Source organism: Ambystoma mexicanum, chromosome 13, assembly GCF_040938575.1.
Source record: "Ambystoma mexicanum isolate Mex_15411 chromosome 13, UKY_AmexF1_1, whole genome shotgun sequence".
NCBI lineage: Eukaryota > Metazoa > Chordata > Amphibia > Caudata > Ambystomatidae > Ambystoma > Ambystoma mexicanum.
Window position 1 is genome coordinate 312,424,454 of NC_090938.1, and position 27,403 is coordinate 312,451,856.

The 27,403-nt window shown below is 45.8% G+C and overlaps 1 protein-coding gene across 3 annotated transcripts in view; it reads left to right on the top strand.

Annotated features, from left to right (window-relative positions):
- The window catches only part of SLC12A6 (solute carrier family 12 member 6), a 3,180,404-nt gene that overhangs the window by 1,457,002 nt on the left and 1,695,999 nt on the right, over positions 1-27,403 (top strand). For all 3 annotated transcript variants that reach the window (XM_069633764.1, XM_069633765.1, XM_069633766.1), the window contains 3 exons: positions 18,635-18,876; positions 20,191-20,405; positions 20,512-20,670. In XM_069633764.1, the coding sequence (XP_069489865.1) occupies positions 18,635-18,876; positions 20,191-20,405; positions 20,512-20,670 (616 nt within the window). The remainder of the gene's footprint in view (positions 1-18,634; positions 18,877-20,190; positions 20,406-20,511; positions 20,671-27,403) is intronic.

Sequence of the window (27,403 nt, forward strand, 5' to 3'; positions counted from 1 at the left end):
TAAGAAAATACTGAATACTTCGAAAGCTCTACTGCCAATTTTTATCATAAATATTCTTTTAAAAACATGTTTCTGATCTGATCCTGCAAGAGTGTTCTGTGAGCAAAGCATGATGACTAGTGTCTCCTCTTTAGAGCATGCGCAGAACATTGTACTAGTTCTTGAACTGAATCCCCCGGTACGAGAGTTACTGAGCCAGCGGCTGAGGAACAATTAGTGCTGCTGCTTTTTCATATATTATATATGTAGAGCCTCTTATGCACAGGTTATTGACCTGGAAAACTGGCCAATTGGAGGCAGGCGGGAAATGAACTTTCACATCTCAGATAAACCCCCTTTCCGTGATGATGTTCCTTCTATCTCTGAAGACGAATGGAAGCTTTTACAGGAAAGGCAGAAGGTCATTTACCGGAACGTGATGAAGGGAATTCAGCAAGCCTTGACCTCACTTGGTCCTCTGATAGATGGCTCTATCTTTTGATTAAGAGCTAAAGGAAAGGATGAGCAGTGTTGCATAGACCACCTGAACCCTGAGATGAAATGCACTAGCAATCATCCAACAAGTTAAGTGTTTCTAATGTAAATTAAATTCCAGGTGACATTACCCCATGCTGATGTAAACTCCAGTCTCCTCTCTACAGGTGGATACGAGTACATATTCTGATGTTGTGTTGGCAGTCAACTGTGAAGAACATCAATATCTGACAGATCCTCTGGACCTTTCCTGCTCGTTTATCCTGCAACATTGGTGGCCAACCAAGAATTACTGAGCACACCAGCCCCTGTATTTCCACGGGTGCCCATACAAAAATTGCATGCAGCTCGCCATTCGAAAATGGCCGCTGAGTAACATGCAAGCTTCTATGATCCATGTTACCCCGACAACAATAACTGCACTCCTATTGGTCATTGCATTGGCTTCTTAGCCAATCAAATACACCGGAAGGCGATAGCCAACACCAGCAAAGGCACCAGATAAGGCTCCCGTCCTGAGCCCGCCCAGAACCGCCAGTCGCGGTCGCCAGAAATCACTGCCCGAAATGGTCATATTTGGGATCGGACACGCCTCCTGAGCCCACTTATTTTACCTGCCAGGTCAGTGGGGCTATAGTTGAACATTACAGACACTATATTTAACTGCCCAGTGCCCCAGGCATGCCCATTTTGACAATCCACTGTGGGACATTGAGTGTTTCACTGTTTACATTAATTTTACATGCATGACGCCTGATTTCATGCACCCTAAGTTTGTCTAACAATATTTTTACCTTACTTGCTATACTGTCTACTGCCATATAATGTACAGATTGTCGTAATATTAGATACCCTTCAGCCATTATACACCATATGCAGTGCTCCTTAGACACTTCCCTATTGTCTTGTGCAAATCGTTATTGACTTGTTACTAGTCATACCGCTTTAACCTCATTTAATAACTAATGCTTAGCCTCACGCGCCACTAGCATTAGCCGACTGAGTTTTGTCCAAATACTTGTCCCTTATTATAACTGCACTGCTAGCCTCTACTTTCACTGTACTACGGCACTGTTTACACAGTATACAATGAATGCCCTATACACGCTCCATGGATGCTCCATGCCCACTGTTAACTCAGCACGGACTTTGGTGGCTTGCTACTGCAAAGCACGTGTTCACCTCTACAGTGACAGCACTGTTAGTCCTCTTCCCCACTGCCACTACACTCTCGCTGCACTTGCACCGTTGATGATTATATGGTAATTGCCCTACCCAATGTCATCATGATTGCCTAAAAATGCCCTGTGATTGCCTTCAACATTATAATTGCCCACTACCGTATTGTATTGTACTACTGTCTAATGCCATTGTGATGACCTCATCACTACAGTTGTGGCTGATTGTGATTGATTGCCCATCACACTGAATTACTGCATGGTTAAGTATTAATGATATACTTCCTTAATGGTAAACAGTTTCAGCCCATTGCCTGACGAAAAAACGGATCATAGTATCTGCCCACTGCCTTATGATTAATTGACTGGGGTATCTACTCATGACTTAGACTAATTTGTATACAGCATCCATTCATTGCCTGATAATTAATGCTACATAGTATTTGTTCACTGCCCAAAGACTGAACCTCTAGACACAGCGCACCATATGATGAGCCTCATTTCTGGCCTGCCCCACACTGTTCTATCTATACCTAGCCCCCCTAACTACTTTCACCCACTCCCAGTAGACTAACAACAGTCCACAGAATAGTACTAACCTCATACACCTCCCGCTCTAGTCTTTAGCCACCTTAAACACAGCTATGCTTGGCTGGCTACTTATTACAATGTTTCCATTCAGCCATGTCCAAGATAGTACACTGTGTACTGGCAACCATTTCCTGGCTCTCAAAAATGACCTCTCTAAACTAGCATGTCCTAGACATTACCCAATACTATGCCCCACGCCTTTCCTTCCACCCACCTCACCCTTCCCTGTCCATGCCAATAGCCTTAGCCCAACCACCAGGAGTTACACTGGAGAGTCCATCCCTACGGATCATAAAGCAGAACCCTCACTCAGCCCCATGTCTAGACTCAACCCCAAATCTCGCCCAATAGATGGGAACAAAAGGATCCTTCGACTAAGATCTCGTGCTAAACCCCACTACTGTCACATCCCCACCCCCTTAAATTACAATCCACTAAAGCCCACTGCCCTCCGGCATGATAAAATATACAAGCCACCCATTTCCCCAACCGTGAAAATAGCTCTCAATACCCCTCATCTTCAGGCGCTCAAGACTGCTACTGCAGCTGAAGCCAAGTCACCCACCTCTTTCAAAGGTGCTCTCATTTATGCCTATTCGCTAGGAGCCCATGCTATTGAAATCCATGACTTAATCATTGATCAAAACCTAGTAATCACAGAATCCTAGCTCCATCAAGCCTCTGGACCGCTGCTAACACTTGCCATCGCACCACACTATCCTTAGGACTGATAGAATGCTCACCACAGGAGGGGGGTGTAGCTATCATAGCCAGAAGTAATCTACAATTAAGATCCTGTTCCTTTGAAGACATTGCAGGTTATGAATTCCTACTAGGTAAACTCTCTATGAATGGCAAAACTGCTATCAACATTGTAGTGATCTATAGAACTCCTAGCTCCAACAGTCACCCTGAAGTAGACATTCCGTTACTTCTTGCTCCACTTATCAAACCAATACTAAATGTATTATCCTTGGAGACTTGAACCTAGGCTTCAATGACAACCAAGATCACAAAGCTGAAGCACTACACTGAAAGACATGAACTTCATTCAAATGGTGAATGCTCCTACGCATATCAAGGGCAGGACATTTGATTGGATTGTCGCACTCAATACCAGACTAACTATTGACTCTATTACTCCCCTCAACTGGACGGACCACCACTGCATAGAATTCACCCTATTGAGTGATGAACCTAGCCCTCCCAAAACCAAAATACTGGACACCTACGAAGCTAGAAACCCCGGCAAGCTCACTGTAGAGATATTTGACCCCATTCTCAACAAAAAATTAGAAAATAACTTGGTCACCAGCAAGGACCATAATACTCTTGCAGACTGCTACCATAATTGCCTCACCCTTACTATTGATGAAGTAGCACCAATAACTACCAAAACACGTTGTGTTGACAAAAATACACATTTTTTGTTTAATGAAGAATTAGTTTCGCTAAGAAGAACCAAATGAGCCCTTGAACATGCCCACAACAAACATCCTACCCCTGACACACTAATGCCTTCAAGGATGCCAACAAAACTTACAAAACAGTTATCATCACCCACAAAGCAAATGCCCATAACACTCGCATCAGCAATGCCACATCAGAATCTAAAGAACTCTTCTCTATCCTCCGAGAATTAGAAAACCCCACCCCAGCAACAACCCCGGCCAACTCCAGCAAAGAATGGTGCACTAGCATTCAAGATGCCTTAGCTGCCAGAATCTCTCTGCTACAAAACAAAATAACCACTAAAAGAATCGCCTTAGCAGACAAAAATGCGCTAACTACCAACCCCAGCACCACCCCCAACGAAAGCCCTCATACTACATTCCACTTCACCCCAGTAACCCAAGAACTAGTACTAGATACCATCTTTAAGCTAAAAGCGTCCAACTGCAAAGGAGATAATGCCCCAGCTAAATTAGTCAAAGCATGTGCTTCCACCCTCACTATTACCAATTTCGTCAACGCTTCATTCAACACGAACACAGTCCCAGCCAGTATCAAAGAAGCCTGGCTCACCCCACTTCTAAAAAAAAAAAACTACACTGGACCCCACAGTGCCTACAAATTATCACCCCATAACAACGGTCCCATTCCTACTTAAAATTATTGACAAAATTGCATATACGCAAATCCAAGCCCACCTCGAACAAAACCAGCTCCTTGGAATGAGACAATCCGGCTTCAGACCTAATCATAGCACGGAAACAGCCCTTCTGGATCTCAAAATCCAGATGGACACTATCAGAGATTCAGGAAAACTCTGTATACTAATGCCGTTAGACCTATCCGCAGCAGTTGACCTTGTGGACCACGATAAACTGTGCAGTTTACTAGCTAATGACTTTAACTTCTCTAAAGACGCCACTATGTGAGTTAAATCCTTCTTAGCTGAACGCACCTCCAGTCTCTCCATAAGTAAAGAAGCAGCTGATCCTATCCCAGTCCCCATCGGAGTCCCCCAAAGATCCTGCCTCTCTCCAACACTCTGTAATGCCTACACAAAGCTACTCTTCTCTGCACTTGATGATATGGGTGTCATCTACGCCAATTTTTCAGATGACACCCAGATCCTCATACCTCTCTCTGGAAACTATGACCTGGACACACTAACCATAAACAAAATATATGCCATCATCCAAAATTGGATGGCTCTGAATAGTCTCTGCCTCAACGATGAGAAGACAGAACTTCTCATTGTGGGATCCCATTCCAAAATAACTGCCCTCCATGCCAACTACTCTGCCATCAACAATGACGGCACTCTGATCCCTATACTCAAGCAAGTAAAAACCTTAGGGGAATACCTAGACGCCAACCTCACCATGACCAAACACATCAACGCCCTCTCGTCCTCCACAGCTTACACATCTAAGATAATCTCACTAAGCAGACAATCCCTGACACCCACTAACTGCCTTCCCCTTGCTAGGGCTCTGGTTTCATCGAAGTTGGATTACTGTAATGTACTACTACTTGGCACAACCAACACCAACCACAGCAAGCTGCAATTTATGCAAAATAAAGTCCTAAGAGCAGCACTAGGAATAAAAAAAATGTGATCACATCTCAAAGACTAGGAAGGATGTTCACTGGCTACCCATCAAAGCTAGAGTTGCATCATGCAAAAAATGTCTTGCCAAAAAAGCCCCCATCTACCTTAACAACGCAATCCAGAAAAAAGAACCTATTAGATTACTTAGATCTAATGACAATCCACCCATAGTGATCCCCCGATACAAAAACACTAGAGCTGGGGGAAGTAGCTTCTACCTCCTCGACCCTAGGCACTGGAACGCCCTCCCCGTCAATATCAAAACAGAGACATCCTTCACAGGCTTTAAAAAAACTAACAACTTGGTTATTTAACCAATATTAGTACAGTGTCCATCTGCCGAAAATGTAAAGACTATTGCCCATGAGTACAATGTATGTTCTTTGACTGTAAATAATGTATGTATTCATTTCTATGTACAATGTATTACCACTTCCAAAGCTGTCTGTAACCACGCCGTGATACCCCAGTGTCTGGGGGTGTAACAAATGAATAAATAAACCCTAGATCCCCCCTTTTTCCTTAGTTGGCTAGCCAGTAACCTGTCCACTTTATTGGCCTTGATGTAATACTTCTGCTGAAGGTATAGGAGTGGTTGCTCCGCCTTCCTAGTTTGGAGAACCTCCAATTGGCCCCTGACTGCTCTATATTCCTTTCTGATTGCATTATCTGCATATTACTCCATACTGTATGGGCTTCCCTCCTAGGGAGATTGAACCTTTTTCACCAGAATGTGCTCCCCTGACTCCGCCCACCGGCGCCACTCCTCAGTCCTCTTTTCGACGTCGACAGGAATGGACTGCTTTCACCAGAGCTCCTGGGTTTGGCTTCTGCCTTGTAATTACACGCGCTCATTCCCGGATACTGTCTTTTTTGTCTTTTCTTCGAATCTTCAACCAGGTACTCGGTCCTCTGGCGCCACGTTCCTCCCCAGTGCACTTTGACGTCCTTGGGCTTCAGCAGGTGTCCAGTCTGTGAGGGGATCTTCTCTATGTCCGACACCCCACGCTCTGTGCCTCTGCTGCCTTGGCCCCGACCACGGCTGGGGGGGCTTTACTGTGTGCAACGCGCTCACACCTCGAGCTCTGAAGAACAGGTTAGCAAGGTGGAGGGAGCTCTTCAAGAAGTCTCCTCCAGAGGACTTGACAAAGTTCATCGAGCACAGATCAAGGACCAAGGCAGGACCTCTTTTCCATCGCACCCCGCAAGGGCGATTCCTTCCCTAGGAAACATCAGAGCGGCAACGACCATTCAGGTCCTCACACCATTGCTGGCACCGAGGCTCATCCAGCTACCAGCCGCCAGGCCGAGGGGTTGTTAGAGCCTTCCGGAGACAGCACAGAGGGACCGCAAGGTTCTTTTACCGGGTGTCCACATGAGGGGCTACGCTCTAGTACCGGACAAATGTCTGGGGGCGCCTGTATGTAGCAGTCCAGGTTTGTTTTTTTGACAAGTTCCTCACATTGATGAGGCCCCCTCAGATTAGTTGCATCCTTCGGGATGTTATCAGGGACATGCTACCTCCAGTCCCGCCGCCAGCACCCATAGTCATTCCTCCTATGGCTCCGGTGCCTCAGGCCCCTGCGCAGCCCCAGCTGCCCCCAACGGGTCCTTCGATTCCAGCTCCAGTCCCCACACCTCAACCAACGGCTCCCAGCACTTCTCCACACCAGTCTAACACCCTAGTGGACACCGATGAGGACGACAACCCTGCCACACCATCAGCCAGACCTTCCATGATCGACTTGCAGGTTTGGCTGAATACTTGGGGCTTCCAGAATCCGAGATTGAACAACCAGAGGTGGGGGGTCCTCGCCAAATTCCTCACTCTACGCCCTGCAGCACGAACAGGTATTCATTTGCAGAAGGACGTTGTCGCCCTGGCCAAGAAGGGATGGTTGAAACCCCACTCATCGCAGCCGACCAACAGGCGTCTCAACACCAAGTACAGGCAGTTGGAGGGGGATACACTTGTGTTGTCGGTACACCCTTTACCACACTCCTCAGTGATTGCAGCAGCTTCCATATACTCGAGGCCTCGGTCGTCATCTACCACTGCGTCCTCGGCTCTGCTAGGCGAGGAGGAGAAGAACTTGGAGGCGTATTGGAAGAAGGTCTACTACAACCCTTCTCTGCACCTTTGTCAGTTTAATGCAGATGCCATGCTTGCAGCCGTTAACCAGTGGCTTCGGTGGGAAATAGCTGACTTCCTTCCAGAACTTTCGGTGCACAATAAGGCACGTTTTAAGGCGGGGCTGGCAGAAGCGAAGATGATGGCTCAAGATATCATGGATTCCACAGTGGCGCATATTGACATCTCAGGCCATGCCATCTGCATCGCCATGGACATGAGAAGGGCGGCCTGGCTCTTGAAATAATCTGTGGACGTGGGAGTAGAACTTAAAACCACTTTCCCCCTCCTTAAACTCCCTCCATGTATCCACCAGACCTAACCTCTCCATTACCTCCTTCGTTTTCTTGTTAGGGGCCCTCTGGTTGTGATATATCCTTGCGCTTCTGTCTGTCAGGGTTTCACGCTAAATTGAAATCCCCTGTGAGTATTATCCTACCCTTCGCTAACTTCTCTAGTTCACCTAAAGCTCTCCACAGGAACCCCTCCTGCCCCACATTGGGGGCATATAGTGTTGCCAGTGTGTACTCTGCGCCCTATAAGTTGATGATGGCCATAGCGTGTCTGCCCTCAGGATCTCCCTTCATCTCTGTCACCCTCAGACCTGGTTGCACACGGAGGGCCAGGACAACTCTACCCAGTTTACCCTGATCATTGGCCTGGACCTGTTTTGTCTATCCACCTTCCGAAAAGGTTTCTCCTGGCGCGCTACCCACTCCACATTATCTCTTCTCAAGAATTGTTCCACCTTCGTCCCTTTCCCCAGTGAATTGAGGCACCTCACATTAAGCGCGATTACCTTGAAACTATGCATACCGGCAGCAATAATTCAAACTTGTAGGTTCGAAATTGATTTTATGTTAGACCTCCTCGACTGGTTTTCAAGGTCCTCACTCTGAGTCTACTGCATGTCCCTAGCGAGCTGTTCCAGCAGCTCGTTCACTTTTCGAGTGTCCTCCACCACCTCCTGCAAGGCGTTTTCCGTTCCACCCACCCTTTCTTCCAACTCTGACATTTCCCCTTTCACCTCCTGTAGGGGGTGGGAGGGTTAAGCCGCACCCCCACATCAGGCTCAACTGGGACTGAATTGTGTCAGAAATCTTCTCTCCAAAGTCCTAAGAATACCGGCAGAGAACATCTTGTCACCACCTTTTCTTTATCCTGTGGTTTAGGAGTTGTCTGCGGATCCTTTCCCTTCATCCTCAACATTTTTACCCCACTTGGTGTAATGCGGGGAGTACAGGGCCTCTCCTCTTGCCCTGGTTCATTGCCACTTGCCTCTGTCCCTCAGTGCGCTCGCCCATGTCACACCACTGGATGTCCATTGACCTTTATCCCGGCTGTAACTGTGTTGGGTTGCATCTACGTGATCCGAGCGTGGCTGATTTTCCTGCGGCTGAAAAGTTTGCATGAGAAATGTGTGAACCACCAAAGGTTTGCACGTTTCCCACGCGAACACGCATACACAAACCCTACATGCCCATATCCCCACCCACAACACACCCCCCCAACATAAACATACCCTACTTACCTTTTTCTTCATGCTGAGTCCCTGCGGCAACAGTTCCCTTTCACTTCCGTGATCGGGAACCGGCGCCGCAGGGTCCTTTTCTTTTCACACCCTTGCAGCCCCTGTTTTTTTATTTCTGGTGTGCTGCGAGGGTGTCCCCCCGCAACACCCCACTCACTGTACCACACCGTATAGTGAGCAGGGTGTTGCGGGTGACACCCCTGAAGTCTTACTTACCTATAATGCTAACACCAAAGGTTCAAACTTTTGGTGTTCGAACTTTTGTGGTAGCATTTTTAGGACTTTTCGTCCATGCAAACTTTTGGATGCGGTCAAAACGTACCGTTCCGTTGGGTTAGGCCTCTCTTCTATTGTGCACGTCTCTTCTCTGTGGGGGGCGCTGCGGCCGGGTAAATGGCCCTTAGCCCTTGTGTCCACCTGGCCTCCTTATTGTTTGCGACTAGCTGTAACTGGAGGCTCGCAGCAGGGGAAGGAATGGGGGGTGGGCACCTCCCAATGCTCTTTGCCCCGGTGCTCGTCGTTGGGTCCGGTGTATAGGATATGTTCACCTATCTTTCCCCTCGCCTCACCTCAACCGGGCCTTTCCCAGCAGTTCTCCACACCACTCCTCCCCCATCGTCTGTTGGTGCGGAGGGTCCAGTGTCTTCCTGTGGCCCTGACTGAAGATCCTAACTGTAGTCGGCCGCCTCGGCTCTCTGCTGCCTCTTACTCGTTCACAAGGCCTCCTTCAACACAACTCCGTGCTGTAGCTAAGTTGTCTACCCCCCCCCCCCATGGCGAGCCATGGCAACGCTGTCATCCTCCGTCGCCGGCCTCCACACTACCTTCACAGCCCTGCCCGCGCCGTGCTTCCTCTGGGATGGGGGGGCTGATCGTGCTCCGGTCCGCTCTTTACTTCCTCCCAGCAATGCACCGGCTGCCAACCGTTCTCTTCTCAGCAGCTTGACTCTTTAACTGTGACTCCCCCGTGCTTACTGATGTGTGGCGGGCGGGGGACTCCGCCCATCCCGCAGCGCTCCATGGGCTAGCAGTTCCTCTGCTCCCGATTTCGGGACGTGGCAGATGCTCCAAGGTGCCCTGATCATGACAGCTTTGCTCTTCTTTCACTGCACCTCCTTTTCAGATTACACTCGAATATCCCCGCCTGGGGAAAACTCCTATGCTGTTTCTTTATTGTCAGTGGCCCCAGGGGGCGAGAGCTCACTTAACGCGCAGCTCTCCCCTCTGCGGCTATCTTGGAATCCACATTTTCACAAGTTTTATCCCCATGATTGTATTCACTGTTATGTAAAGCATCTTTTCAAGATGAGGTTTACTACATTTTTAGGATATTTTGATGAAACGTTTTTCTTATGTATTGTAAAGGTTAATTTTGTATCCTCTTTGTACAAATAAATACAATAAAAAAAATCTTATTCCCAAGTCTCTCTGCCAAACCCACAGAAAGCAGATGGGCATATAGGAACTGGGCACTTCTGACGTGCACCTATCAACACAACAAGTTTCACATTTGCTTCTCCTGCTAATGACCCTCCCCCTTTCCCTTACTGAGCCACACGCATTTAGCCCACTCAAAGGGGCAGACGGGCGTTATAGAAGACCACTTATTACTTGTGGGAGAAGGCGCCCTGAATAGTCCAGCAGAAGTTGCAGAGATGGAGGGTTTGATCCTGCAGAGGGGTTCCGTTGTTACCACGCTGTTTTGTAGTTGGGACTGGCTGCAGACAGAGTAATCTCTTTGACAGAGCACTTGATGATGTGGTACAGACAGGCCCTGGTGCTAATCAGCTGCTTTATGAGGCTTCATGTCTACGAAGAGCATCAATTTCTTGAGAACAAGTAGAAGAACTGTTTATGTTGCATAGCGATTTATTGAATGTTACTTCAAAGAGCTTCTGTTTTCATGCTACTTGAAACATTGATGCTTTCCATTTTGATGCTCCATTGCATTTCTTTTTACTTCTCTATGGTGGCTATGATTCCATGGCACTAATAATAGGCATAGTAAACGTATTTCAATGACAATTGGTCTTGCTTTGCAAATGTAGAGGATAAGAAGTGTTTATCCTGTGGAAATGTTTCAAAAAATCTCTTACTTGTATATTTGCAAAGCCGGTCCCATTGCTTTGCCACTGCTTGTTGCTATATTCCCGATAGGTTATTCCAAACAGATTTTTCACTGAATTTGGGAGAGCTCGATCTTTCAAGCTGCCATTTTGCATCTTGATCTCTAGGGTATTACCCCGAAAAATGTTTAAAAAGCCGACTGTGCCTTTTGTGCACATTCGGCATGATTAAAAAATAACAAAGCCCATAATATCGAACAAGGGGTGTCCCTGCTCCCCTAGTTCGGCATTATCGGTTGCGGGGGTGTCCCCTGCATACAACCAGAATCTCAAAAGCTTGAGTTACAAATTGCGAACAGGTGGGCTTCACAATTTTGTAATTCGAGCTTTGGGATTTGGTATTATAACATAGATCCCTCTCTAGTGCCTCCTCATATTCTAAAAACACGATGGGCATTAAGTAAACACGGTAAAATCAGTGACAAAACTAGAAAATTAGTACATATTTTTTCAGTGAGCTGCCTTTTAAGCAAATTAGACCCTTCCACCACCACCCCTTAAAATCCTCACCCGCCTTCAGAGCAGAAGTTCTTCCGGTATCCATGCCATCAAGCATTTTCATTTTGCTGAATGGTAGACTCCATATGTGACCACTTGAGTATTGTCCTCGGTGTTCGTGGATGCTGAGATCTTAGGGTCTTGATATTCATAAACTCATTTTTCCCCATTAATTTGCACATGAAGCTGCAACCTGGTTAATATTTCTTTTTGAAATCCCACTTGATTTAAGAAGATGATTAATACCTTCCTGATGGCTTTTGTTGTGTTGCTTCTTCACTGGAAGGCCTCAGGGTACCTGGCTGTGTAGTCCATGATAAATAGTTTGTACGTGTTGCCTGCCCTGCCGTCTACAGTGTTCATACTAAATTCTGTGAAAAGGTATCTTGATGATGGATAAAGGCTGCATAGATAGAGGCTCTTGGTACATAGTAAGGAGATTTCTTTGCCAAATAGGACAGCGTGCACACTTGATGAATGCAAGCTTAGAGTTCAGGCCAGTAGAATAGGGTGAGCACATTCTTTTGCGTCTTCCAGAGTGTCATGGTAAAGGTTGGGATGTTTAAACTCCATTACAGCTTTTTGGAAAGGTTTTGGGGCTAGTAGTTGATAATTGGTTCCCTCTCCTTTTGTGTTTCGGCCTCCTTCTTAGGCCACTAGGGTTTTCCGGGCCTGTTCTAGCAAAGGGCTAGTTTGTTGGGCCTCTGTAAATTCCACCAGTGCAGGCCCGATGTTCCTTGTAGATTTTGGTTCTTTCTTTTAGGTTCAGCCCGTTCTCCAAACCCTGCTTATCCCTCTCTGTGTACTGTAGATCTGCAACGTGCTCTTTCTTTGGTACCAGGGTTTTTCGCACAGCAGTTGGGCGATGGGCTCACCAGAGTTAATAACATAGGCATGGTGCCCAGCACTGAAAAAGGACCACTTTTACTTCCCCTTATGGTCCTCATCTATGACTTCTGCTCCCACGTGTAGTGAGCGTATGTGGGACAACACCATCTTCGGAGGAATCCCTCAAAATGTGCCCTCCGGTAACCCTCCACACAAAGACCGATTTTGACAAATGCTTTCTCCTTGGCGGGCCAGTTATCGTTTAGTTTCATCTCCATAAAAGTTGCAGCCACCGGCTCTTGGTGTTACACATGTAGACAGTCGTCAGGCTTGTGATCAAAACTACCCTTAACATCTTTCTGGGCGGTGGAGACTCCATGGCACGGGGTGCCGAAACACAAGCATGAGCATTGGCCTTCCCAGTCTGCTAGCCTCCATACACTGCAAGCCTGCACAGAGAAACTGGCCTGGGTTTGCCCCTTACATGACTTTTTTCGTTGCACGTTGTGATAAGACAGACCCAAGAGATGAATAAGTGGTCATGTTTGTAACTTGAAGATATATATATTTCTATGGCGATTCTTTGACTTGCCTAATGGAAATAATAAAAGGGTGCTCATCAAGATGTCTGACAATCAAATCCAGTACTCCATCCAAAAACCGGATCTACTTTTTGTCTGTCACTGCCTCTAATAAGCAGAATTAACTTAACCTCAACCAGAAAGGTCTGTAAGATTTTCTCCCTTAACTTGGGCCATGATGACTGGTTTCTGACCCCATCCAAATAACTCTCTCAGGTAAGGTTCCTGATTGCACAGTTAAGTGTGCCTCTTTAGTCTTCCTCTATTCCTGGCAATTCTTTATCCTGATCCCCACCCAAAAGTCTATATATCTTCTCCCAGACAAATCTGCCTGTTGTACAGTTCATACTGCAGATTTGCCCAATGTCTCTGTATTCATTCTCTCTGCCTGTGTAAGTGTCTATTCCTTTCGATTGGGCTGAATGTTCAGTTCTGAACTATATGGTCTTCGCCCGCCTTGGGCTATCCGTTCTTTCCCCCAGCTTGGGAGGCTTTTTGTTTACACTTTGCCTTGGGCTCCTGCTTCTCACACATTGCCTCAGTGTTAGACTTCTGGTATCGCCTGTCTCTTATCCCGCATTACGGTTTCCCCTCTCTCTTACCCTCCCTTGGAATGTTTTTGCCTATCACCTCGCCTTGGAGAATCTCGCGTCTTGGCCATTTTTGGCATTTCTGGTTTCTCACCCCCTCTTGGGCCATCAGTTTCCTCACCCCTTCTTGGGTTCTCTTGAGTCTAACCCCCTTGTGTCCTCCCCCTCTCGGGTTATTGCCAGGCCTTGCCACCCTCCTCCTGCTTCCATGGGCACACTGTGTACCTTGTGGCCTGGTGTGTTGCTCGTCGGAGGTAGTCGCTCTGGCCGGCACAGAACCATGGCTCTGGTTTCCCTCTGGTCCTCTAGGTCAGTTTGCTTGCGTCAGTTCATCCCATACACAGCAGGCCTTTGGTGTTGGTTACAGTAGGCACAGCTGACTGCTTTTGGGACGGTCGCCTCTCCTTTTTTCATTCGGTGGGCAGAAGCTCCTCTGGCTCTCTGCCTTGGTAAAGGAATCAGTGTTCGGCTGGCTTTCTTGCTTCTCTGCTCGCCAGGCCATAGCTGTGGTGCTGCTTGCTGCCTCGGCCACAAGGGTGGACTTCAGCTGCTCCTCATTGTTCTGTAGGTTTGTCTCTCTCTTGCTCTTACTACTGCTTCCCTCTTAGTTCCGTCTCACGAGATTTTGTTGCTCCCTGCAATGAGATTGGACAACCCAATGGTCCCACGCTTCATACAAGGATGGCAACAATACATTTCCAAAAACCCCACCAGCCAGGTTTAAAGGGCCTTGTACATCATTGCCTATGAACACATTGAATTCTGTATTTGAGGGAGGATTAGTAAAAATCTGGCTTGGTGATTCCAGAGGGGGTGGGAGGCAGGGTAGAGGGGTACACCCCAGTACCATCCTTCTTACCCTATCCCCTAGGAGGTGTTAAGCATAGCCGGCTCCCTGCCATAGCCACAAAGGGGGTGGCTCCCCTTGTGGAAAAGGGCCAAATTCCTCAGATTTGTCATAACCTACACACCTCAAGTGGGTATACCGGGCCAGATTGGCCAGGGACAGTTACCCGAGTAGATTGGGGGGGAAATTTAAGCAGGGGACAAAGCAGGAAATGTATCTTTTTCAGGTAAGTTCAAAGGTAGAGGACGACAGAGGCCAGCAGGAGGAAGGAAGGAGCAACAGAGTGTGAATATGATTTGTTGAGTATGTTTCATATTGGCTTTAGAGCGAGAATGGTTTTGCAGTTTGTGTGTGTGCATGCTTGCTCATGTGACAAGTGTAGGGTGTAGAAAGGCTAGTGTAAGGAGTGGTTGTGAAGCGACTGATAAGATGTGGTTGTTTGTATACAGTATTGTGGAGGAGGGAGGGGTAGTTTGGGGGAGGGAGAGGTAGTGTGGATGAGGGAGGAGCAGTGGGGGGAGGGATTGGCAGCGGTGGAGTGGGATTGGCAGCGTTGGAGTGGGATTGAGAGTGTATGACGATTCACAGGATCTCGTCCCTTCTACCCAGGGGTGACCCCTTTCCTGGGAGGTTAGGGAGGAGAGGCTGCTACCAATAGTCCCCCTAGGAGTGATGGAAAGCGCAACCTCACGTGGAGAGACTCCCCTCCTGGAGGAAAGGACTCTCGTTCTGTGAAAGAACTCCCTGATCCCTTTTCCCTTGAGACCAAGTCATGCTCAAAAATCCCTCATAACACTACTGTCTGCTATGGAAATGCCTCTTCCGTCTTTGATTCAAATTAATATGACCCAGAAGAGCCAGAGAAACCTGCAGAGTAATAACAGGTTGCCTTACCATAGTACTGAGAAGAGTTGGCCCCAAAGAGGCATAAATATTCTCAGAAACAGTCAAGTAGAACTTTGACTTTATTCTGCGGAGGATCCAGCCACAGTAAATAAACAGTGATAAAGGACTGGGAGAGCAGCCGGCATGAGGCCACCCCAACCCGGGAAGTTCGAACCTGGGAATGTAAAGCTGCAGAAACGCTGATCCCCAGTGGCAGGGACATCCAGGAGCGGTCGGAAAAGCACTTCATTGGAAGCCAAGCTCCTGACCAGTGGAATAGTAGGAAAGAAGCCAGCAGTGGTGTGACCTTGGGGAGGTGGACTGTGTGTCCCTGCAACTGCTCTGAAACATGTGGCCCAAATCTCTGCAGAGCGCAAGGACATGGAGTGGGGAGCGGAGTGAAGGAAGCAGGGAGTGCTGAAGTAACGGCAGTCAGCGTATTACCCCAGGAGGAACCAGCGACGCTGTCCTGATGCACAACCGATAATGGGAATAGCGGGAGACCCGGTAGGGCCTTGAGGTGGGTCAAGAGAACCTCAGGAGAAAAATCTCCCTCGTCACAGTATTGACACCCAGGGAATCCAGAACCAAAAAAGTCTCAAAGTAATCTGCTTAATCACAGTAGTAATGCCCAGAGAACCAAGAGCTAAAAAAGCCTCAGGAGTAATCCCTCTGTCACAGTAATGATACCCAGAGAACCAGGAGTCAAGAGAGTCTCAGGAGGAATCTCCCTCATCACAGTGGTAATCCAAGTAACAGTAAAGCTGATACTAGAGAACAAGAGCTGTCTGGAAGTAATCTTCATAACGTCATAAGACATGTAAGAATTGCTGGAACTATAAAGCAAGCTTTCAGGAGCCCTTTGGAAGAAGTAAAAAGACTACCTCAATACAGCCCTCAAGGCTGTGCAAGGTGGGTCAGGTGAAGGGAGTCATTCGCCTGACCATACTGTTTGTTGAGCCAGAAACTAGTACAAAGGATTGTTGGAAAAGAGATTAAGACTGAGCCAGTTCACTAGAAGGGATTTCCTCTCCTGGTATTCTTTTAATTTGGATGCTGAATCCTTTTGTAGACTAGGGGTATGGTTAGAGTAGGTTTTTGGGCACAAGATGGATATTTTTATTTGGAAAAAACATCCTGACAAGTACCTGAGTTGATATCTGTTTAGGTAGGGATAACCCTTTAGAGATAGGTCCTTTTCTTTATTTCTTAAATAAAGCTTTGTTGAAACATGCTATCCCTTTGCCCGACTCCTTACGCCACCACGCCACAAGTGGTAGTGCAGAGGTGGAGGTGGGAGTGGTAGTGTGGAAAAGGGAGTAGTGGAAGGAGAAATAACATCAAAGGGTGGAGGCGATACAAGGACGAGTGAGAACATCTAAGGGAGGGACAGAAGAGTAGTGGGATAAGTGAGGTGCAGGGGAGAAGAGGAAAGAATAAGGGAGGGATAGGCAAGAGTGGACATGTTGGAAAAAGCCTGAATATCAAAGGGTGTTTGTAAGGCAACATTCCAGTACATCCCTGCCTTTAGATTACCATCTTTAGCAGAAGTCTGCTTTTTAGACAGTAGAGTTCAACGTTCAGTAGCTCTAACCTCGAGTTTAAGAACCCCTGGTCTAGGGAGAAGGTTTATTACAAGACTAGAGTGGGAAGGACCCGCCCTAGGGACACTAAAGCCTTCAATAAAAACCCTTGAACTGCCACAGAGTTTTGGAGTGATTTGTGTGCTGTCTGTGACAGTAGTATCTTAATAAATTCATGAAGTGAGGAATCAGGAGAAATAGGTGGTGGGTGCGTGAAGTAGATACTTGGCCTCATCTCAAAATTAACCATACTCAACAGCTACTGTGGTGCATCATGGTATATCCAGGAGAGTCTGGCTGACATAAAGCCTCAATGCTTTCCTTTCATCTTTACTTGGCAGCCGCTCTGCCTCTCATTTTCCCTTTTTCCCGTTATTGAAGTGGGGCTAAATGTCTCTTTAAAAGAACTTTAGTGTACCTGCTGGCGATTTGTTAATCACATTGGGAGAAAGTTAGAATCGGGATGGAAGTGTCCATTGTTTTTTTTTATGATTGGTTAAAAGGAAATTTTACTTATCTCTCTTTTAAAGGGTCCTCAGATATCACACACGGGCAGATATTTGTTTATACATTTAATAAAGAATTTGTTTATACATTTAATAAAGATAACAATGAAGGAGAAACGTTAAGTATACTATATAGTCAGTGGCGTTGCCAGGAATCAAATTTAGGAGGGGCACAGAGGGGGCCAAAGACAAAAGTAGGGGGGGCACAGACAAATGTAGGGGGAGAACATGGTCACTGCTCGTCTTAGGTAGGGGGGGGGCACAGGGTTTCACGGGGTGGGCCTTACCCCCCCAGTCTCCCCCTAGCGACGCCACTGTATATAGTCTGTCCAACTCTGCTATAAGAGATGACATCTAAACACATTTTGCAATCTCTTAATCCCTGAAGTCATGCTTACAGCGAGCAACACTCTATTAGTTTTAACAGCTTTAGAGCAAACCCCATCTTCGCGATGGTTCAATATTTCAAACATGTGATTACAGGATTCCAGTGTCCCGAAAGTGTGTACCTGTTCCTCACCTTAGCGAACATTGTGCTCTTAGTCCTTAGACAACATTTGTTTACCAGAAAATACGTTCCAACCGACAGGTGAGATAGTATTTAGGACCAACATAAGAGTTTCATGTTTTAAGCTTGGCAGCCACTTCCATATGTGCTACTTTTGTGGCTTTCTAGTGCTGTGTGGGCTTTTCTGGGAGCCTTTTAGGCTTGCACGGATGTTTAGGTAAAGGTTTTGCAAGTGTGTTTTAAGTGGGGTGTGAGGGCTGGGGATGTTCTCCAATGGTACTTATGCCTTCTTGTTGTGGTATCTAAGGCATGCTAGTGTAACTGCAGAAGCTGTTGGGTTCTGACAGATTATACTTTCCGGTTCTTATGAGCATTCCCTGGCATAAAGTTAATGAGCAATTGCTTATAGCCAAGGAAAGTTGTTTGTTGTCACCGTTGATACGCATAAGTGGCAGGTACCATTGACTGGCCAATTAGATCTACTTGGGGGATATCTAGGCTTTATGAGCTTTCAGGAAAGTGGGGTGGTCTTACAGGTTGCACACCATCCAAAATGGAGTGAATTTCAAAACTTGGCAATTTTGTCTGAAAAGAAAGAACTGTCCCAGCTGGTTCTAGGGACTGGAAAAGTGACTTAAATGTAAATCTAATTATGAACTGTTAAGTACATTTTTCTACCTGCATTAATCAATCCATTTGATGGTATGCTTTGACAGGTCTACATTGCTCCTGAAGCGGAGATCTTCAGCACCCAAGTGGATGGGGATAACTCATCAGCTATGCTAAACAACATGCGTGTATATGGGACCATCTTCTTGGTGATAATGGCTCTTGTAGTTTTCGTAGGAGTGAAGTATGTCAACAAGTTTGCCTCCTTGTTTCTGGCATGTGTGATTGTATCCATCCTCGCCATTTATGCTGGAGCCATCAAGTCCTCATTTGCACCACCCAGCTTTCCGTAAGTATATAGGTGTTGCCAAGTGCTAATAAAACATCCTAGGTAGACGCAAGGAAAAGGTTTGAGATTATATTTGTTTTCTTAGTCCCTAGTCTACTAGTAAAAGAATATGTTGGTTGTAAAGCTGATATCTACATTTGAGTGACTGTGGCTTAGTGTGAGTTAATATCAGTCCAAAAGAAGGCTGGGATTCAAATGTGAAATTGTTTTGTCACATTGTGATTTAACATCTATTGGCACCTGGGGCAGGCACCGCAGCCAATCAGGTTGCTCAGAATTCGGGCTGAACCTCACAGTATTAGCACGTATCCAGAGCAACCTCAGGGAAATCCGTGCCTGACCCACCTTTTTCCCCTCCCCCAGCTGTCCCACTTCTCTCCCCACCCCACCCTTTCCTCCCACTTACCCGAAGTGGTTGCAGCACCACAGCACTGCACCTCTCAAGTCAAGTCCAACGGCCGCCATGGAAAAAGAAGAGGTGCTCCATGTTAAATCAGTATTTCTTTGAAAGAATGGGTTGCACGCTCATCACAACCCGTTTTTTCAAAGAAATAAATTCATATTAGTACACTGGGACGTAAACCTGAAATGCTAATAGCCATAATGACGAGTTACTCGACTTTCTCGATTCTATCAAGCCTATTAACGAGGGCTATGGGCCTTTATGACTTGCTACGGCATGTCTAACTTGTTATCATGGCTATATTTGTGCGGTTCAAGACTCCCAACACTTATGTTAAAGTTACCTGTACAGCATTAAATGACATACCAATAACTGATAGTTTATGCTCAGACTAAGAGGGCCTTTTGACTTTATTGTAGGGCAGAGGTTGTTCCATAGCCTCACAGATTTAACAGTAACCCTTCAGTCTTGCATTTTCAATTTCATGAAATTGGGTGGCGGAAGCAGAACCGCAGAGAAAAAGCAGAATACAAACAAGTGCATAGTTGAGAATTGCTTAGAAAAGCTGGACTCTGATTGCAAAAGGCATGATGTGTAACTTCATGATTTGAAAATCTCCCATTGGTGGACTGTCCCCACTAGTGTCACAGGAAGAGGTCATCTGTGTTTAACACTGACCCAGCCTTCCAATCTGTGATTTCAAATAAGCATTTTCTTTTCTTGGTATCAGTTGGCATGATTATTTTATTTATTTGTTACTGTTAGTCTTTAATCTTCTTCCCTCATCTTCTGCCAGCAACACCAAATCCTCCCTACTCATCACAGTATTTTGTCTTTTGTCTGTTTATCCTCTATCGTTTTCCCTTGCTTTCTATTCTCTAATCCTGTCCTTGTGTCTCCCATGCTCTCAGGGTCTGCCTACTTGGGAACCGTACCCTCTCTCAGCGTCACATTGATGCCTGTGCCAAGACTGCAGTGAAGGATAATGTCACAGTCCCCACTGAACTCTGGAACCTATTTTGTCATCCACGAGACCAGTTGAATGCTTCCTGTGATGAGTACTTTATGCATAATAATGTCACATCCATTGAGGGCATCCCTGGCATGGTCAGTGGAATATTTACAGGTACAAGCGAGTGAGAGCAAATTTAGAGCACTTTCAGCAAAAGTCTTGATTGGGCAGTCTGTTGCTGAGCAGCTTACTTCTGTGTAAACCTTTCTGCCCTTCTTAGAGAACCTGTGGAGCTTCTACCTTCAGAAAGAGGATATCATTGAGAAGCCTTCAGCCCTGTCTGTCGATTCTATGGGTGCTGTGAACCAAAACTATGTTCTAGCAGACATAGCAACCTCCTTTACACTCCTGGTTGGAATCTTCTTTCCCTCTGTGACAGGTATATGGAGCAAATGTATTCGGTAGTTTAATGCATCCATTGAAACGCAGTTTCCTGCAAAGTCTCTTTTGTGTTATCCAAAACATTGTGTTACACCTTGAGGTTCCTCTCTGGTGCTAGATGGACCACAGTAACGCATTTCAATGTGAAGGTGATGTGCACGTCTGTCCCACCATTTCCTAACGACTCCATGCTACTTTAAACAGGTGCTTGATTAAGTATATTTAGTTATTGATCACAGGTTACAGAATTAGTTGTGTTGAATATACGTAACTCTTCACATATCTGTGGGCATTCTCCATTGATGATTGGTGAGAGGCTTGGGCTCATGAAAGCCCTCTTGATGAATTGTGAGCATTTTCTTCCCTGCTTATATATTGAGGAAATTGAACATGTTTGCTTTAGAAAATTTTGTTTGTGTAGTTCAATATTTTCCTGCTACTTTGTGTGTTTTACCTTTGTGTCACTCTTCAAATTGAGGGCCTGGAACCCAGCCTGCACACCTTGTACAATGTTTTGATCTGAAAGTAAGACAGGGGATCCTCCAGAACAAAGTTTGTTGCCCTCTTCAAGGAGTCAGGTAAATATATGAAATATTATGCATTTCTTGATGATCTTCACCCTCTCCCTCCCAGATTGCATCTGATGCCTCTTTCATCCTACTAAAAGAGGAGTAACTTCTGGAAAGGGTTCTCGCAGTAAACACTTGTATTTAGTGACAGGCACCTTGTGCATTCAACAGTGTTCTCCCTCATGGGAGTAATCCGCCAGGCCCACTCCAGATTCTTTTTCTGGGGACAGGGTGTAGGATGCGATGCTCACGCTTTCTGATCTCTCGCTGTGCCGCTGAGCACGGTGCTTGAAATTCGTGCTTGGTGTTTGCAGGGAGGATGTGGAGAGCGAGAGGGAGAGACGGCACTGTAGCCGGTCTGCCAGTGGGCCCCCTGTGTAATAGAACCGGTCATGCAAATTGAATGAAACATATGTGATGAATGAGCAGATGTTTTCTAACTCAAGGCCTAGGGTGCCTGAAGCAATTTCAACACAGAGTAGCTTTATAAAGGGGTGCCTAACCAGTAGCACTGGAAGTGAGGCAGTACGCTCATACTTAGAAAACACTACCAAGATGAATTGAACAAACTAGTTAGTTACAAGGTGATAGAGGAAGTAGAGTCAGTAGAATGGGTTTGCCCAATGTTTATTGCCAGACAGCAGGATGGTTCAATTATGATAAATGTAGACCTTGGATCATTGAATCAGAGGATATATACAGATAGACACCCCGAGTCCTAGAGATGATTTCTGTACTGAGCGGGGTAATATTTTTCTCTAGTTTAGACTAATCAATGCATATCATCAGATTGAGATCCACCACGAGTCTAGACACCTCACAACAACCATTTGGCCTAACTTCAGCCGCATCTGTATTCCAGCGGGTCATGGAAAAATGTTCAACCTGTTCCAAATGCTAAATCTTTCCATGGTGATATATTCGTATCTGCTGAGAGCCTGAATCTTCACGATAATACCTTAGACAAGTACTGACCATCATAAGAGAAGTGGGGCTAACTATAAGGTGGAAGGAGTGTCATTTTAGAGTAGAAGTCTTATATCTCAGTCATGTAATAAGTGACAAAGGGATCAAACTAAGCCCAGCCTAGTGGATGCTGTAAGATAAGTGCCTACTCGCAAGAATAAATCTGTTCTACAAGGCTCCCCAGGGTTGACACAATGTTAAACAATATTTGTAGAAAATGTCACAGCCAAGTGTGTTCCTATAAGATAACTGCTAAATAAACATTTTACATTGAATGGTAACAGGAACATGAACTATTTAATCACATCAGATTGTATTGCTCAAGCACCCACCCAAGGCATGTTTCACCCCAATGACTGCACCATTCTAACCACAAATGCGAGAAATGTAGAGATGGCTGAGTCCCTCATCCAAATACACCTCGGATAAGAAGCAATGGGAGCATTTGTGTCACACAAACTACATGAGACAGAAAAAGACTGTTCTTCAGTAGAAAGGGATGCTCTTGCATGCCATTGGGCACCAGAACATTTTGCATTTTTCTTATGGGCATCCCATTCAAAATCGAAACCGACCATAATCACTTGTATATGCATTGACCGGGCATAACAGGTGCATGTCCCCAAAGAATTAGGTGGGCACTGGCACTTCAGGAGCTTATCAGATCTTCCATTAAAGGTGTCAGGAAAGTTAAAGTACGGGCTGTAATGGCCATTGTAGTGGCAGGTAGCGCTGTAGATTTGGACACATGGCAAAAGTAGGGTGAAAAAGCTACAGATTTGACTGAATAGCATCTGTTGACAGATGGGTGGCCATCTCAAGTGGAAAGAGTAAGTGAACAATGTAATCAAATTTGAGGTGAGTTGTGGGTGGAGAATGACAGGCTTTTCAGAGGTGAAAAAGATTGTGCCCCTAAAGAGAGTAAGGAAACTCATATTGGAAGTAGCTCATAGTGGGTATTTGGGCAGGAATATGACAGAGGAGGATAAGAAATGGTATTGGTGGCTCAAGATGTACTCTGAAGTAGAGGGACTGGTTAAAAATTGCCTTTGGTGTGCCGATAGTGACACATTTCATACCAACATGGAACCTGCCTTATTTCTAATTCAAATACCCAAGTCTCCATGGGGAAAAAGCAGCTTTGGATATTGTGGGAGCTCTAAGTGGGAGAGAGTACGAGAGAGAGTTTATTTTTGTACTCCTGGATTAAAACTCGAAATTATCTTGTTTGTGGTCATGGAGTCATGTGTGGGGTGGTCTGAGGATTAAATGGTGACCTTGGTACTCCATTTCTTGAACAATGCGTTTCATGACGAAAGGTTTCCACCTACATTAACTAACAATGGCGTACAATTGAAGTCTGACATAACAGAATTTTTGATGAAAGCAGTAGTACCACATGAAACGACTGCACTTTATTGCTCAATACAGAATGGCATGGGGGAGATGTTTAACACGGCCATGTGATGAACCAGGAGGAGGACTTCAACTTAAAAGAAGAATGCCTATCTAACCCTATTGCTAAGCAGGATTTCTCTTTTTATCAACTCAACTAAACTATACTAAAGGTGCTCGTCTGCAGGCAAAACAAAAGTAGTCCTCAGTCCAAAACCTTTTAGCTAACTGGCCCTACCACTTTAAGAAAACAAAAAAAAAACAAGCCAGGACAGTATGTCAAGTGCAGGCCACTTGGGGTCTCGGGGCTTCTTCCGGATTCTGTATCATACCCCCAATGTTTGTTCTCAGCAGTTTATAAAAAAATAAGTTCCCAAGGTCTTTCATTATTTTCCTCAAAGAAAAATTCAAAATTAAAGAAATAAAATGTATCAATTTCCTTAAATTGGGGGACGCTTCCCTAATCCGTCTCCACCAGTTGGATCACTCTTTCTTCGCATTTTATTCATAGGATGTATCCAGGTTCTTCTTGTTTCTGTTCTTGGTTTGACTGATTGGACCCTCCAGGTACCCTCTGATTTCTGTGTTGTAAAGTTTCACTTGTCTCAACAGGGCTCTCCAGGCTGCTCTGGCCCTGTGGCTTTCTTAGCTTTTGAGGCTCTCTCTTTGGCGTCTGCCAATGTTCAATATTCTGGTTTCTGGGGGCTCTCGTAACCCTGTGGTTTTATGCCACTTGCTTCTCCTTCCCCTTTTGTGCTCTTGTCGGTACACATCCCTCCACCCTGGGAAATCCTGCTACCTTCACTGCCTTTGGGTGTGTTCCAGTGGGATGGGGTCTTGTAGGGAATGTTGCTGTTTTTCACCCTCTTTAACGTCTCCGTTTGGCTTCCATGCTCCGCCCGTTCAGTGCTTTCTTTCTCTTAAGTTTCAGATTGAGAGCTGAGGTCTCGCTTTTCCATTGCTCTCTGGTCTTGAAGCTTGTTCACAGGCCCACCATGTCTGCAGTGTGGTAGTGCCACCAGATAAGACTGGCTTTCTGCTGTCTTCGCTTCTCCTGTGCGCTTCACTTCTCTATGGCAGGTTTGGCAGCGTTTCTCTTCCATGTCTCGGTGTCTCCAGGCCACCGCTAGTTCTGTGGTACAAAGTGGCTCTGCCTCTACGGGACATTCTCGCATCAGAGGTTCGCTTCTGCATAGGATTTCTCACTTGACATCCAAGGTTTGTTGTCTCTTTATTCTGGCTTCAGTACTTCCAAGAGACGTATTGTTCCCCATTAGCTGTTGGGTTCATGGGGATTCCAGCATTACCCTGACTCCACGGTATGAAAGCAATGTCAATATGTTTTGGATTCCAATCAACGGATGAAACATCATCTCTTTTACTCCCATATATGCAGAGAACATATTTGTTACCGGACGTTCCTGCTAGGAATGGGAGTTCTTGTTCCCCTCAGTCACTTCCCAACCCCCAAGGGCGGGTTTTGCTGAGCGGGCTCACCTCCCTAGCCTCAAAGGGAGTGACTCCCCACAGGGAAGAAGGGACACATTCCATAGATTCATCTGTCATAAGAGGGACCTTACAGATAGTTTGTATGTCTATTGCTCATCCAAATCTTGATCCAAAACACTATTGGAAGACATGGTAGGGGATCATAGCACACCACACTACACCACACCAAATTCAAGCCCAGGTGTCAGACAATTTGTAGCACTTCGAGAAAGGAAAACAATAGGTGACGTAGCCCCATAATGGTCAAGCATGTCTGACTTGGTAAATGTAGACAGGCAAGAACTAATTCAAAGTGCAGAACAATGTCTGAGTCGTTAAAACAAGTGGTTTGCGGATCAGTCGACTATGCCTATGCAAGGTAAAAGGTGGTGAATGAATCAGAATAAAAATCCAGGAAGGAGGAAGAATGGGGTTCCTCTCTTATCCCACAACAAATATGTGGCAAAGGTTCTAGGGAGAGTAGTTTATATTGTTAGACGGTACAAAGTGAGTCAACATCAGCTTCTGAAGTGCCATGAAGCAGAAGTAAGGAAAGCCTGCTATACCAAAGGGACCGGGAGGATTCTAGACACCAATTCGGTTCCTCTCACAAATCATGATCACATAACAAAACCCCCAATCCTGAGGCAGACTGAAGAGGCACAAGAAACAAATAATACACCAGTTGATAAGAACACATCAGTCCTGGTATATTTAACCCGATGTTGGAAAACCATCCGACAAGAGATGTGGGACCTATGGCTATCACAAGGCGGGGTGAACAGCCAGCATCCACACAGACAGCCAAACTAACATAGAGGCTAGGCAGTCAACCTGCGTTTGACAAGTACCAGAAAAGTTCAAAGGCTTTGATGGGTTCGCTTGATTCTCATGCTCGATGGCAGTGGCAAGGACATGGAGAGAGAGAGAGAGAGACAGACATCACTGAAGCCAGTCTGCGAGCAGTCCTTAGCCCTATTTAAAACAATAAAGATACCTGAAATAGGCACCGGCTAGGCTGTGTTCCTCATGAAAACACAGTTGTGTATATGAAATAATTTATAACGTAATTTTAATGTAATATAAACTTCTCCAACCATGTGGAAATTAGATTAATAGATTAGGAAAAACACATAACAATAGGAATGTAAAAATCACAATACATAGTGCACCACTCCCATATATAGAATGCATGTTATAGCAGCAAGATCTATCTAAGCAAAGTGCAATGTGCTCAACATCAGACATAATGCAATTCTCCAGCATTGTATCTTTCATATTCCCTGACGTCAGGCTGGGAATCCTTGGCTACCCTTGAGTTTCCCTTGCTCAAAGCAAGAAGAACCATTTAATTTGTAGGCTGTCGCCCTCCTTATGGGTGCTTTGGGTCTCAACCAATGGGACCTAGAGTAGTCCGACTTGTCCCTCCTCCTCTTCCTCCCTTTAGATTCGAACTGCATGTTGAAGCTTATGGGAGTCCTCGAAGTTCTCCATATAGAATCTGCATCAACATCTTCAATCAATATCTTTCTTGTTGAGAAAAAAATTCAACTTAAATGGTCTTCATTTTTTGCAGGATCTATGGTGGTCTATCCAATCCAGATCATGTGACAGATAAATGGGGATGGAGGGGAAACATAGACCCCTGTTTAAGGCCTGTGCCACCTGTGGCCTCAAAAATGTGTATGAAGGGGACAAACATGCAGATTGTACATATTGTTTGTACCCCCATCACACAGTGGAGCGTTGTCACCTCTGTAAAGGGCTTATCTCAAAAACTCTTGAAGACAGAAACAGTCGACTAGTCTGCTGGCTGAACGAGGGCACCTATCCAGAGTATCTCTCGGACGTTGAGTCGATGAAAAGCATGCCCATCCCCACAGAGAAGCAACGACATACCCAGGAGAGAGTCGGATTAGAGGAACCGGCATCAAAGAAACATTAGCACCTGTTCGCCCACTGCTTGGAGCCATCAACAGAGCAATACGTCCCTGCTGTGGGCGAGATGCTGCCCTTCAGGGTCCTAGAATGGCCGTCATCGCTGGAAAAAAGGGCATCGTCTTACAAGCTAATGCACAGCCCGTCTTCGAGTAATTAAGCAACAGATAAATTGTCCAGTGAGTCGGCGGCAGACAAATCTAAGCATCATAAGCACAAGTCCAAGTCCCTGGAAGGATCGAAGGTACCATCTGTGTGGTGAACATCACAGTCGACTGCAATGACGTCAGAAGCACAGAATCTGGAGGGGCATTCCAAGTCCCCAGGGCATCTCCAGTAACACCAAGGCACCATAGACCACTTCCATGGTAACCA